At 38.4% G+C, this 12,675-nt stretch overlaps 1 protein-coding gene across 1 annotated transcript; it reads right to left on the reverse strand.

Annotated features, from left to right (window-relative positions):
• Positions 1-1,126: 1,126 nt before the first annotated feature.
• Positions 1,127-4,312, reverse strand: LOC112188351 (probable LRR receptor-like serine/threonine-protein kinase At4g37250). The gene is made up of 2 exons (XM_024327449.2): positions 2,290-4,312; positions 1,127-1,881 (listed from the first exon to the last, which is right to left on the reverse strand). Exons 1-2 carry the CDS (start codon positions 3,962-3,964, stop codon positions 1,196-1,198), a joined length of 2,361 nt encoding a protein of 786 aa, XP_024183217.1. The 5' UTR covers positions 3,965-4,312; the 3' UTR covers positions 1,127-1,195.
• Positions 4,313-12,675: the final 8,363 nt, after the last annotated feature.

A 12,675-nucleotide genomic window follows, 5' to 3' on the forward strand; every position in this document is an offset into this window, starting at 1 on the left:
TTTCAGGGTTTTTGGGTTTTAGCTTTTGTGGTTTAGGGCTCGTGCTGATAACGTGTTTAAGTATATTGGTATTGAGAGAGATTGATGAGAGAAGTGTGTTTCATTATAGAGAATAGGAGCCCTATATATAGGGATTACAAAGTGCATAATCTAATGTTACAAGGAATACCAATCCGTGTAGGATTGGGAAATCTAGAACCTTCTCTCCTATTCCTATTCCTAGTTTGATAAGGCACACTAAACTTGATTTTCCTTCAACAAATATGACATACCGGAACCACTATCCAAAATTTAGAAAATATAACTGAAAAATCATTCAAACGAGGAGTCATTATTTATCTTTGAAGGCAGACTCTCAAGTCCCTCAAGCTCATGTAGAAGAGAGGAATAAAGGAGCTTTGAGATGCTTGACTGCTTGTTTGATCGATTCAACGATTTCACACACACATAATACTAGTGGCTAAAATTGAACTTATGACTTCGAAGATCTGTAGCGAATACTAGTCTTTTCATAGACTCTCATATATGCTAATTTGTATTTTTTACGGAAATATTTTTGGCCGGATCACTGTAACAAATTACGTTAAAAGTGCCCTCTTGACATTCACTCATCCGCAGGGAAAACACGTAATTCACTGCAGTTATGTTAGAAGTGCTGGATCACACTGTCAAGATGATGAGATTTTTGATTTTTCCATGCGAGTCACTATCTAACTCAGGACTTTTGACTGGGTGAGCAGAAACCATATCATTGAGACATTGATTGACATGTAAATTATTAAATGGTTTACTCCTTTCGCATTATTATGTAAACGGTTTACTCCTTTCGCATTATTATGTTTTTTTTTTTTTTTTTTTTGGAGAATCATTTAGCATTATTATGTTTCTCTAGGTAGAATTGTTATGAACTTATGATGTTATAATATAAGATCATGTACAATAATTCGATCTTTGTATCACCATATAATATTGCTGACTTCCGATAGACTATTACACCATTATTAGCCAATCGATACTGGAATCACAAGGGCCAATATTCTCAAAAACAGATGGATTCACAGAAAAAATGTGGAGGATGAACCAACTACAAAGGCTTAAGAGGAATTAAGAAACGGAAGAAGAAGAAGAAGAAGAAGAGGAAAAACTACTAGTCAATCATACATACAACTCTCTACACATTAAGTGTTCAAAACATTTATAAGTGGCCATAATAATATGATGATGAAGGTGAACATGGAAATTTCTCAAGAACTTGTAGGGCTTCTTTCATTGCTGGTCTCTTTTGTGGAACTGGTGATGCACAACTGTACCCTAACTTGAAGAGAGCCAGTAAGGGTTCCTCTTTGCCCTCCAACTCGCCTCTAATCGCCATATCCGCCATCCGAAAAGCGCGGTTCGGATCATCGACGGCTAGCCCAAGACCCTGGCCCAACTCATCCACAACCACAACTTTTCCCGTTATCAACTCCAGCAATATGACCCCAAATGAGTACACATCCCACTTGGGGTGGGGCTTTAGGCTCCGAAGTGACTCGGGCGCATGATAGGGCGACGTCCCCATCGAGCTAGGGCTCGGACTAGGGCCCGGACTGGGCCCTAACGCGAAATCTTGAAAGCTATCACGTGAAGCCGTCGACCTCTTGCTTCCGAAATTCCTAGTCGAGCTCCCTATTTTGTAGCTCGTATCACCGGACAAGAGCCTCTCGAGGCCAAAATCACCGACTTTGGGCTCCATATCAGCGCCGAGGAGAATGTTGGTGGGCTTGAGATTCCCGTGGACGTGCTTCTTCTCATGGAGGTACCCCAGCCCACGGGCCACCCCCTTGGCTATCCTCAACCTCGCTTCCCATGGTAGATGACAAGGCGACGAGCCCACCTTCCCTGAAACATTTTCACAGACGCCAGAATTAGCTTCGTACCTCTCAATTATAGCTCAAGTGTTGTCGGAATCATTTAGAATTTGTCACATTATGTGACTCCCATATCAAAACAAAAATGAGAAGACAGATATGGAAAGTATCGAAGAGCCAAAGAGCAAACATAAAACATAGCATATTATGTGTTCCTAAAATAATTGGCTTCGCAGTATCATTATCAGAAGCACCAGAAAGAGAGTAAACTAGAAAAGACCACCGCACAGATATGGTTGACTTTAATCAGTTAAACCCCTACACCGTCAACGTCCAATGCGCAACTCAGCAAAAACCTACTGTATTCTACTAACGTGCGCACACAAAAAACAGCAGAACAGAGCAAAAAACAGAGCAGAAACAGAGAGACAAAGCTTACTGTAACGAGCATTGGCGAGGCTGCCATTTGGGACGAAATCATAGATGATGAGCTTTTCATCAACTCCCCAAAAGAACCCACGAACTCGAACCAGATTTGGGTGGACCAATTTCGCTACGAGCCGGATTTGGTTCTCGAAATCCTTGAACCGGTCGACACTATGCTCGCCGATTCTCCGAACCGCTAGACTACTCCCGTCTTCCAAAACCGCCTTGTACATTATACTAGAACCAGTAGCACCCAAAATGTAAGCTGATGCTTTAAGCAGAGTCTCGAGCTCTAGCTGCTTTTCGCCGTCCAGGGTCACCAATGTGCCGCCTTTGCTCTGTTCTTGCTCTGTTTGCCGTCTACTCTCACTACCCTTCTGACCATTCTGCTCCGTTTGAGCTTCTTCGCTGTAAGAGCTGCTGGAATCGGAGCTCTGCTCGTCTGGTTCGCCCTTCTTGTTTCTCAAGCAAGACCACCGCGTGAACCCTCTTGATTCTGATGAAGAAGAAGACCAATCCGTCACTACAGGGTTGGCTTCTTTCTTCAACGTAGTGACGTCGCCGCTTGTTGTCTTCTCCTTCTCCTTCTTTTTCTTCCTCAATCTGTACATGTACAAGAACACCATCGCGATAATTGCAATCCCAGCAATGTCGCCGGCCACGATTCCGAAGATCGTCGCCGCTTTGAGCCCGGATTGGGATTTTTCCGACGATCCCGGCGAGGTTTCATCTGCGATGGTGGAATTTCTCGTTCTGGGAATTGCGGCAAAAGCTGGAGGAGAATTGGGTGCACTGGAAGAAGGGGAAGAAGGAATAAGGCACGGGTTGTTCTCGGTTGCTTCGCCGCACAGATCAGGGTTGCCGCGAAACGCCGCCGTTTCCTGGTTCAAGAAAGCCGGAGATTCCGGGACTTCGCCGGTGAGGTTGTTAAAGGAGAGATCAAGGGTCGCATTACCGGGAATTTTCTCGGCGAAGTTAGCTGGGATTGCGCCGGAGATTCCGTTGTGGGAGACGTTAAAGTAACGGAGACTGTCGCCGCCGAAATCCGACGGCAGAGATCCGTTGATCAGATTCGAAGACAGATCCAAAACCTCCACGGCTGCAAACCCAGTCGGAATTTCGCCGGAGAAGTAATTGTTCTTGAGAGAAATCACAGTCAAGTTGCTCAGAGAAGCAAGATTACTGGGTATCTTCCCCTCCAAGGCATTATCAGAGAGGTTAAGAAGCTGGAGATTTTTGGGCCCTGAAATGGTTTCTGGTAGCGGACCAAGTATTCGATTGAATGCCAAGTCCAAAACTTGAAGCTGGGTTGCGTTGAACAGAGACTGCGGAAGAGACCCATTGAGGGAATTGTCGGAAAGATTGAGGCTTTGAAGGTGTTCGATCATGCCAAGATTGGCAGGGATCGAACCCACAAGCGCAGAGCTGGGCAGAGCTAGGCCTATGACTCTAGGGTAGAAGATATTTTCAGGAGGAGTGAGAATTGTGGCGCAGGTCACACCTCGCCATGAACATGGTGTTGTATCGTAGGGGTTCCAAGTTTGAAGAACTCGCTGAGGGTCTTGGAGGATAGAGAGTTTAAAGGAGAGGAGAAGAAGACCGTCTGTGTCGAGCCCAGAAGAGCATTGAGCTAGAAGAGTGAGAAGTAGAAGAAGAAGAAGAAGAGGAGTGGGGTTTAGGGAGGTCATGTTTTTTGTGGAGTGTGTGGTTCATAATCATAACCCACATCTCTCTCCTGAAGAAGAAGAAGAAGAGCAGAGAGAGCGTAAGTGACGAGTAAGAGAGGCCATGTGAAAAGGCTACTACAGCTAGCTTTGGTACCAAAATGCTCTGTAAATTATGGAGGTGATCTGCGGCAGCTGAAAGATATATAAATTAAGGCTCTGAGAAATGATTAAATGCCTTCTTGTTTTGTTGCTTCTCTCTCTCCCTCTCCCTCTCTCTCTCTCTCTCTCTCTCTCTGCGCTGCTCTCATTTAAGAAACAAAGAAAGGGAGGAGGCGAATAGCATCTTGGCTACATGACATGTAGGTGGAGTTGGGGGGTTACAGAACCCTCTCTGAGATTTCGATTGACTTTTTGCAAACCCTCTTGTTTTATTTTATTAAGTGCTCCTTACAATATAATATTACTGGCTGTAACGCTTGAGTAAAATTTACTTAATGACTTGAGTCAATCTTCTTCCAGTGACAAAATCCATAAATTCTTTGAAAACTTTTTTCAGTTCACACAAAGTTATGGTTCATCAATACATGAGCAATCTTTTATTCATTTACTTATCACATTCGATATTTCTCTTCCGTCTTTGAAACATTTCAATGAACATCTTATTGTTTCTCAATTTAAAGAAAATAATGAAGCAATGAGTAGTTGCCTTAATAAGTAACAATAATATTTGAGTTGGACGGTTCTGTTCACTCGCCCACATGCCTCTATTTAAATTTGTGAATGCCTGCAGCTCGATTGAAAAATTGAGTATAAATAGTGAAATTTACACACATGAGTGAAACATTTATAATATGATCAATCTTAATACAAAAGGCAGTGAACTGAACTATTTCGCTTTGTGTCTGTCCTAGTCATAAGTAATATAAATTCATCCGAGCATTCAGAACATTATCATTGTTGGATTATTAACAAATTTTCTCATTTGGACTAGCAGGTATTAAATTATGAACTGCTGTTTATGGAGGCATGCATCATAGCAAGGTGTGTCCCAACTTTAAAGTTTAGGTCTTTATCATTGCAAAGTACCATTGGTAATAACTAAAAGCCCCAGTAGACAGGGCACATTGATTAACATGGTACAAGTAAATACACCTTACTGCACAATGGGGACCCAAAACTTTGTGATGAAGCAATTAAGCACAATGTAGGAGAAGTTTTTATTTTCCAGAAATCAGAAGAGGTCCTGCTTTCATTTTGATAGCTCCAACCTGTCCTCATTTTGATGCTACACAGCGTCAAAAGGACCACCATATCTCCTTTTGATCTTATGTTATAATTTTTGAAATACCAAACCCATTGAATTTATTGGCACCAACCCTAATTTTGGGTTCTTCACTGCATTAAGGAATCTACTTACTATTCACCATGGAATGCATTATTACGCTTCTTTAATTACCCCTTTGCTTTCTATGATTCTTTATGTGACACCAGCTTTACTAACCCTTTTGGCTCTTTATAGGAAAAATGACTCAAAAAGAGTGAGTAGGTGATCAGTTTTGGATTTAATTAATCCAAGATTTGAGAGGGGTGGACCATTCTTGCATGAACAACAAAGACTAGGATAGTCTTACTTTGTTAACAAAAGCTCCTTTTACCCCTATGCTTTAAGGAGCTTAGAGATCTATCCCTTTCTTGATTCAAGGAATAAAATGTTGGGTTAAAAAGCTCCAAAGCAAACTTATCTTTTTCTTTATTTTTAGAAAGCAGGTAAATGATCCTACAGAGGGAAGAGAAAGCCAGGAATGGTGCACTGCTGAAGTTGGTGGTTGGGCCATGGCTGTTTGAGGAAGACCACCAAAAGATGTAGCTTTTCAAAATGTCAATTTTGGATCCACCAAAGCTAAGAACAATGACATGATCTTGACAATGAACAATGTTAAGACTGTACTTAATTAGCATCTTCTTAAGTGCTTCGGTTTGAACTCTGACGTGTCAAACAAATGCTAGTTTAGTCATGGGATATTTGAATAAAATAGATAAACACTTCTCTACGTTTGTTGTTGAACGTTGACAATCTTCTCATTTCAAAGATTTCATTACTTTGTTCTGACAAAATGAGAGTATAGAACTTAGTCAAAAAGTCATAAGTTCAACCGTGCTTAGGGAGTACTCGAATCTCATTCTATTGAACTCTAATAAATCATATTCGATAGTATTACTATAGACGATTTGATAATTAATAATACACGGTTAAAATCTAGAAGTTAAAAAAGTACCTTCATAGGGTACGAAATTCAATTCCTTGCATCAATCTTCATTGAAGTCATATTTTGAGTTGATGTATTGTAAGAAAATATATAACTCTTATCAAAACAACAATATTTATTTTGACAAAATATGAAAGAGGAAAAACAGTAAGACCGAGCTGTACGTAAGAAATTGTTGTTCAATGGTGGCCCTATAAACTATAAGAATCATAAACCGTTAATTTTTTTTACAGTGATAATGTACAAATCAAAGCATACTAATATTTTAAGTTGGGGATGTAGCTCATATAAAAAGCATTCATAGTGTACTGGTTCGATTAGATTGAAGTTTTGTTTTCTAGTTGATGTATCGTCAAAAATTATATGACTGTAGAGAAAAGTTATATATATACACAATGCAACTCTTGACAGACGTATATTATGACAAACTATGCAAGAATTTTTTTTTTTTTCCTTTATTCAAGGACAGCGCTCTATGAAATTGTACGTTGTTCAGTATTCTCTATAATCTCATTCAATTTTAACTGCTTTCTTCTTCTTCTTTTTAATTTGCTTGTTTGTTTTGTTTGTCATTGTATCTCATAATTTGCTAAAGCACCATAGCTGAAGTTACATGCATGCATGTAGTACTCGATCACGATCGAGAAGCAAGCTTTTGTTTCCCACAAAGAACGGATCATGCTTCTTCCTTCTACTTCATGGCACGCAACAGTGACACCTCTATCTATAAGTGAATGACTGTAGATATCTGTTTGTTTGCTATGTACGGACTACGGAGTCGGCGAGGAAAAGTAAAACCGACACAAAAAAGTCATTGAATATATTTCTATTGAAGTGGTTGAGTTCTTCACAAGCAGGAAATGAGAAGAAGGATTTATTCTTCAACGAGTTAATTATTGTCATCAAGTTTATATATTATCTGTTCTCAAGTGTAAATAGTTCTGAGAAACAAAGATGAAAAAATTATAAAAAAATAAAGAATAAAAAAAATTTACACATACATGCATGTCCATTCATATATTCCGCCGGTGAAAATCCAAATCTAAGACATTCGAGTTTATGGCGAGCTCTATGTGTATAAAAATAGTAATTTGGTACCTACGACCATCTTAGATTGCTCCACTCTAATAAGGGATACAAGGTAAACTGTTCCAACCCATTTTTTCATTGAGTAAAAACATTGCAGTACGAATACGGGCAATAATACATCTTTTGTCCGTAAGGATTTGAACACAAACCCCATATATACTATTCCGACCTTTTGGCAATAACTAGAGCACGTACCTATACCTATATGGCTGTTTGGAATTACCCTAGTTTGTATGGTTCTAGGCTTCTAGGATGCTTATACCTAGGTGGGTTCCCAATGAAAATATCATTAAGGATTTGAACTATTACAAATTTGGGAAAAAGCAAGGTTAATTATGGCTAATATGGCTCCTCAATAGGGATATGAACCTAGGTGGAAATATCATTAAGGATTTGTAATAGTTCAAATTTGGGAAAAAGTAAGGTTAATTATCGCTAATATGGCTCCTCGATCAATAGGGGATATGAATGATTGTTGTCCTTGCATCTCTTCTGTTACTCCCATAAATCCAAAAATCATATGCAAATCATCAAAAGAGTCAAAATTTTACTTTGTCTATCTTCAACAAAAGTAAATTTACTCCATAAACTTGGTGAAAAAAAACACTAAAAAACTTTCTAATGAGCTGTGGAACTGGAACTATCCTGAGGAAAAGATAAAACACAAGGTCGAACACTTGCAATAATTCCGAACGAAGAAATAGATGGTAGTGAAGTATCACTGATGAAGAAGAAGAACACTTGCGATGATTCCAAAAGGGGAAGTAAGATAGTAAAGTTGAGCACTGGTGAAGAGGAAGAGGACTTGCAATAATTCCAAACAGAGACAAAAATCTTGGCCCCCATGCCAGAAAACCACAAGTAGGCTGCTGGGACACTCAGGTGATTGCCTGATTGGTGGGGGCGTGGGGGAGTTAGCACTGGTTTTTTTCTTCGTCCTTGCCTTTGTAATACTCATTACTCGAAATAAAATTTTACCAGACATCAATTGAATTATCATAGGGGGTTGCTATTCAAAATGGAAGATGATCATTACACTTAAATTATTAAGTTTTGTTTCCAACACATCGATTTTTTAGCCAAAGAAACTTCCACATGGTTAACACATAATGTTCTTCCGTAGGGTTAGACACACATGAATTAATGTTAGTGTATTTGAAACGTTTTATCGAACATTTTATCATACAAGTTATTTAATTGAAGTAAAGTGCTTTATAAGTCGTACCATCACGGTATAGCAACTCCAAGATGTAATGGTATTAGTTCAAGGAACAACAAAAAATGGCTCCAAAAGAGTCAAATAAGAATAGTTGTGAAGACATATCAAACATTAAACGTTAAGGTCTCTGTCTTGAGTCCACAAGGTGATTGGTAAAGATTTCAGTCCAATACAATATAGTTTTGCTCCAAAACGAGAAACAAGATACAGCTCCCGTAACTTCACTTGTGGTGAAACTAGCTAGCTAACCCAATGTGGGAAAACATCCATAAACCTTTCACTACAAGAAATAAGAAGAACAGTGAACTGAACCTATCAGGGTTAAAATATGTAAACCGAAGTATGTGGGGGTGTAAAATTTTGGCTTTGGACTCCCACCCATTAAACCAAGTCCACTTATTAAAGCCCAAAAGTGACTAACAACTTGCTAAAGTAAAAGATAGTAAAAGATGATCGGGTACGTAGTGGAGAACGTGCAAACACTACTCCTCCCACTACCAATGTGGAGTGAGGGCCAAGAACCATGAAGTAAGGGTTAAAGAATCAATGACTATAAATTGACAAGCTTATGGAGAAAAGGAGGGAGGAGGGAGAAAAGGAGGGAGGAGGGAGAACGAATGGTAAGACGTATTAATCCAATTTCTTTTTGTAATCTTCTTGAATTGATATTTACTTGGACATCGGAGTAATTTTCTATTTTGCAGGTCCCTTCTCTCCATGATCAATTGCAAGATGGATGCGTCTAGGGCTTCTCGAAAATTGAATGTGGGAGATTGTATGTTGGGCAATCTCTCTCCCAAAATTTTTCACACCAACAAAGTAGTTTTACTTATCCTTCAAGGATTATAGGTCAATCTGACAAAAGGATTCCTACCTTGCAAGAACTCTAAAGTTGTCCCCATATTAACTTTTTTTTTTCCAACATTACCAATCTTTTTGTTGTTGTGGGTTTTCTCCAACATGAGGAAATCTTGCAATGCAATTTAGTGATTTCATCGAGAGAATTTAGAAATACCTTTTGTTACAGGTGCTAGACATTGAATCGAAGGCAAGGAAGGTAGGTCCTATCTTTATCGGAACTTCTCAGATATCCTGTCTTAGAGGGATCAATCTACATTCTCCACAACCTATTATGAATGTACGTCTAGCACTCGTAACAAAGATTACTCCGAACTTCTCTCAATGAAAGCACCAATTTGTGTTACAAGATTTCTTCACGTTCGCAATCGATAGAAAATACATACAACAACAGAGGAAAGTCCCCAGATTATGAAGTCACCCCAACTGTCGATACAACTGAATATTACATATGAAAGAGAATCAAGATATGCCCACAGAAATTCACCCACTAAAATAATCCCATTAAAAATCTAATCTTAATTAGCTGTAATAGCACGTGGTAGGTCACGTTCTAGTTACGCTTTTAAGCATGTGCTTATCAACCCAGAAGAGAATGAAAATGGAGACATTGAACATTCAAGTGTTGGGAGTCAGGAAAACTGAGGTGGTCAAGCTTCGATAAACGAAGTCGACCCCGTGATTACCTTACTGCAAATAATTCACAACTCGGAATTAGGTACAGAACAACCGGGTCATACGGCGGTGTAGCTTATATATATTTATAACTTTGCTCAACACAAATTCTGATGAGCAACATGGTTTTGCTTGCAGCTTTATCTGTTATTTTTTGTCTTAGCTTCTGTCAACTTATTGGGGATTAACAATCATTATTTTAGATTGTTGGCTAAAATCTTCAACACGGTGAATGCAAACCTGGCTGATATTATTTCATTAAGTCTTGGGAATCAGAATTCCAATCCTTGGGGAATAAAGTCATCTTCTGAATTCTCTGGTGTGTATTTTTAATACAATCTGAATTAATTCAATTCCCAATATGATGTTTTTGGAGTCAGAAATACGGCTTAAATTATTATTATTTTTTTTTTTTTGACAACGGCTTAAATTATTGAATTGGGGAATGTTTAGCTATATTCTTATAGGTGTGATATTTGTGTTGATTCTGAAATTTGCGTCACCTATGGATGTATTTGGTTATCTTTGGAGGCCAGGAAAAGTGACTATTACCTAGTCTGTCATTGGAAATAGCTTTTTCCTTTTTCTTTTTTTTTTTGAAAGAAGGGTTGGTGTGGTTACCCTCAAATTTTGATTAATGAAATTGTCGAATACAAGGAGAGAACATAGAGCATAAACCCCTGAACATCCCGAAATAATATCAGGAGTCTCTACATAATACATGTATTCTAATAAGCACAAATTAGCAAAAAATGCTCTACTGGCTACTCCATTTGCTTTGACAAAGCGGTGGCATATCGGAAAGATATTGAAAATAGCTTTGTTCTTCAAAAAAATGTTAATGGAGATTCAATGAATTAATTCAGATAATATGTGAATGTAATTCAACTATATCATAAAGTAAGCTACATCTCCAATTTTAGAGTAAAAAACTGGAGAAGGATTCAGGGCACCGATGTGCATTTACACCAACATGAATGGATAATTGGATTACATCAAATATACTTTTTGGTTATTAAAAAAAATGTTGAGTATAAATATCAAGGGTTGAGATCATTGTATAAGTGTTGGATCACTTACATCGTCAGTGCATAGATGAAATCAATCCATCAATGATTGTCATTAATCTCAAGCCAGAATGACAATTACATATCCCTCCGCTGCCAATGGCTAGATAGACAAGACATGCAAGAGGTTGTGGAGGTACCACGTTGATACATTGTCACGGCCCGATTTTTAAACAACATTTAAAAATCAATATAATTCCAGAATTATACATGCATGAATGGTTCAGCCATCAATACAAAATATCTGAAAAACTTTTTCCTTTTAAACCAAGTACATACTGATGCCCTGAACCCACTATGTCAATACAGACTCACTCCTCAGAGTCAAATATTACATAAGTTTACGAATTAAATTGCCACAACAAAATAATAAGTAAATGCTCCTTAGAGCTTACTACAAAACGGAAGTCTTAACAACGGTAAAGTCACAAAATTGGTTTCCTACAGTAAAGCTGCAACTATCGGATCTCAGCTTCAGCCACGATTACCCTGACCTGCAGGATTAACCCTTACATCATCGAATAGTGCACCGGGTTGCCACATAACAAACCCAATAAGCTTGTATGAGTAAACTCAAAATAGAAAACCACACAACTCACACCAAAACGAGGAAAACCTTTCAACTCGAGAAAAGGAAACACATACCATGCTTCCCAAAAACAACAATCTTTTCCCAAAAGAAACAACACAAGTTATCCTGTGACAAAATCATATAAAATGTTGCCCCAACAATTAAAATATGATAAACGTACCAATCCAACTTAGATCATAAAAGTCAACACACAACAAATCATATCTATTGTTAACCTAACAAATCGAATATAACAGGACCCGCCTCAGATTTCACCCTGAAATCCCAAGTGGCCTTGTGGGGCTCACCTTAGATGAAATTCTACTAAAAATTTAGCAGAACTTCCTCTAAAAGTGGACTACCCAAAACTTGTAAAAAGACATTTACACTTCTAATATCAAACACCATTCTCAACACGTAGAGCCACCCTGCTCCCCAAATCACATCATCTCCCAATTCACATTACAGAAGTCTCAACTTAATAACTTTAATCCCACAGGTTATCAGAGCAATTCTAAAACAAAATGTATACAAGAATAAAAAGTAAAGAGGGTAAATGATTGATAGATCCCACAATGCAAAAGCAGTGACAACTATGCCTCAACTTCATGTACACTCGACCTCAACTAATCTAGCCTGCAAACTGGGCATTTGAAACCAAAGTGCCCAGGGGAAAGTATTGAGAAACACGTTAGTGTGAGTGAACAAAAATAAATAAACAAGATAATTTAAATGAAGCAAAGCTTTAATACTTTCACACATAGTTAGAATTATAAAATCTCGATGCATGCAACATTTAGAAAACATATTTATTTAAACTTAGAATATCATGAAAAACATACCAGCCCCATTGGTTAAGAGACAACAGACTAGTTCTGCTAGTCAAATAACAGTAGAGTATAGGGAATAAGTTATTACCATACGAGTAACGGAGCCTCCCAGGCTCTCGAGCATCCCGTGCTCTTTGCTCAACTCACCCACAAACA

The sequence above is a fragment of the Rosa chinensis genome, chromosome 2, assembly GCF_002994745.2.
Source record: "Rosa chinensis cultivar Old Blush chromosome 2, RchiOBHm-V2, whole genome shotgun sequence".
NCBI lineage: Eukaryota > Viridiplantae > Streptophyta > Magnoliopsida > Rosales > Rosaceae > Rosa > Rosa chinensis.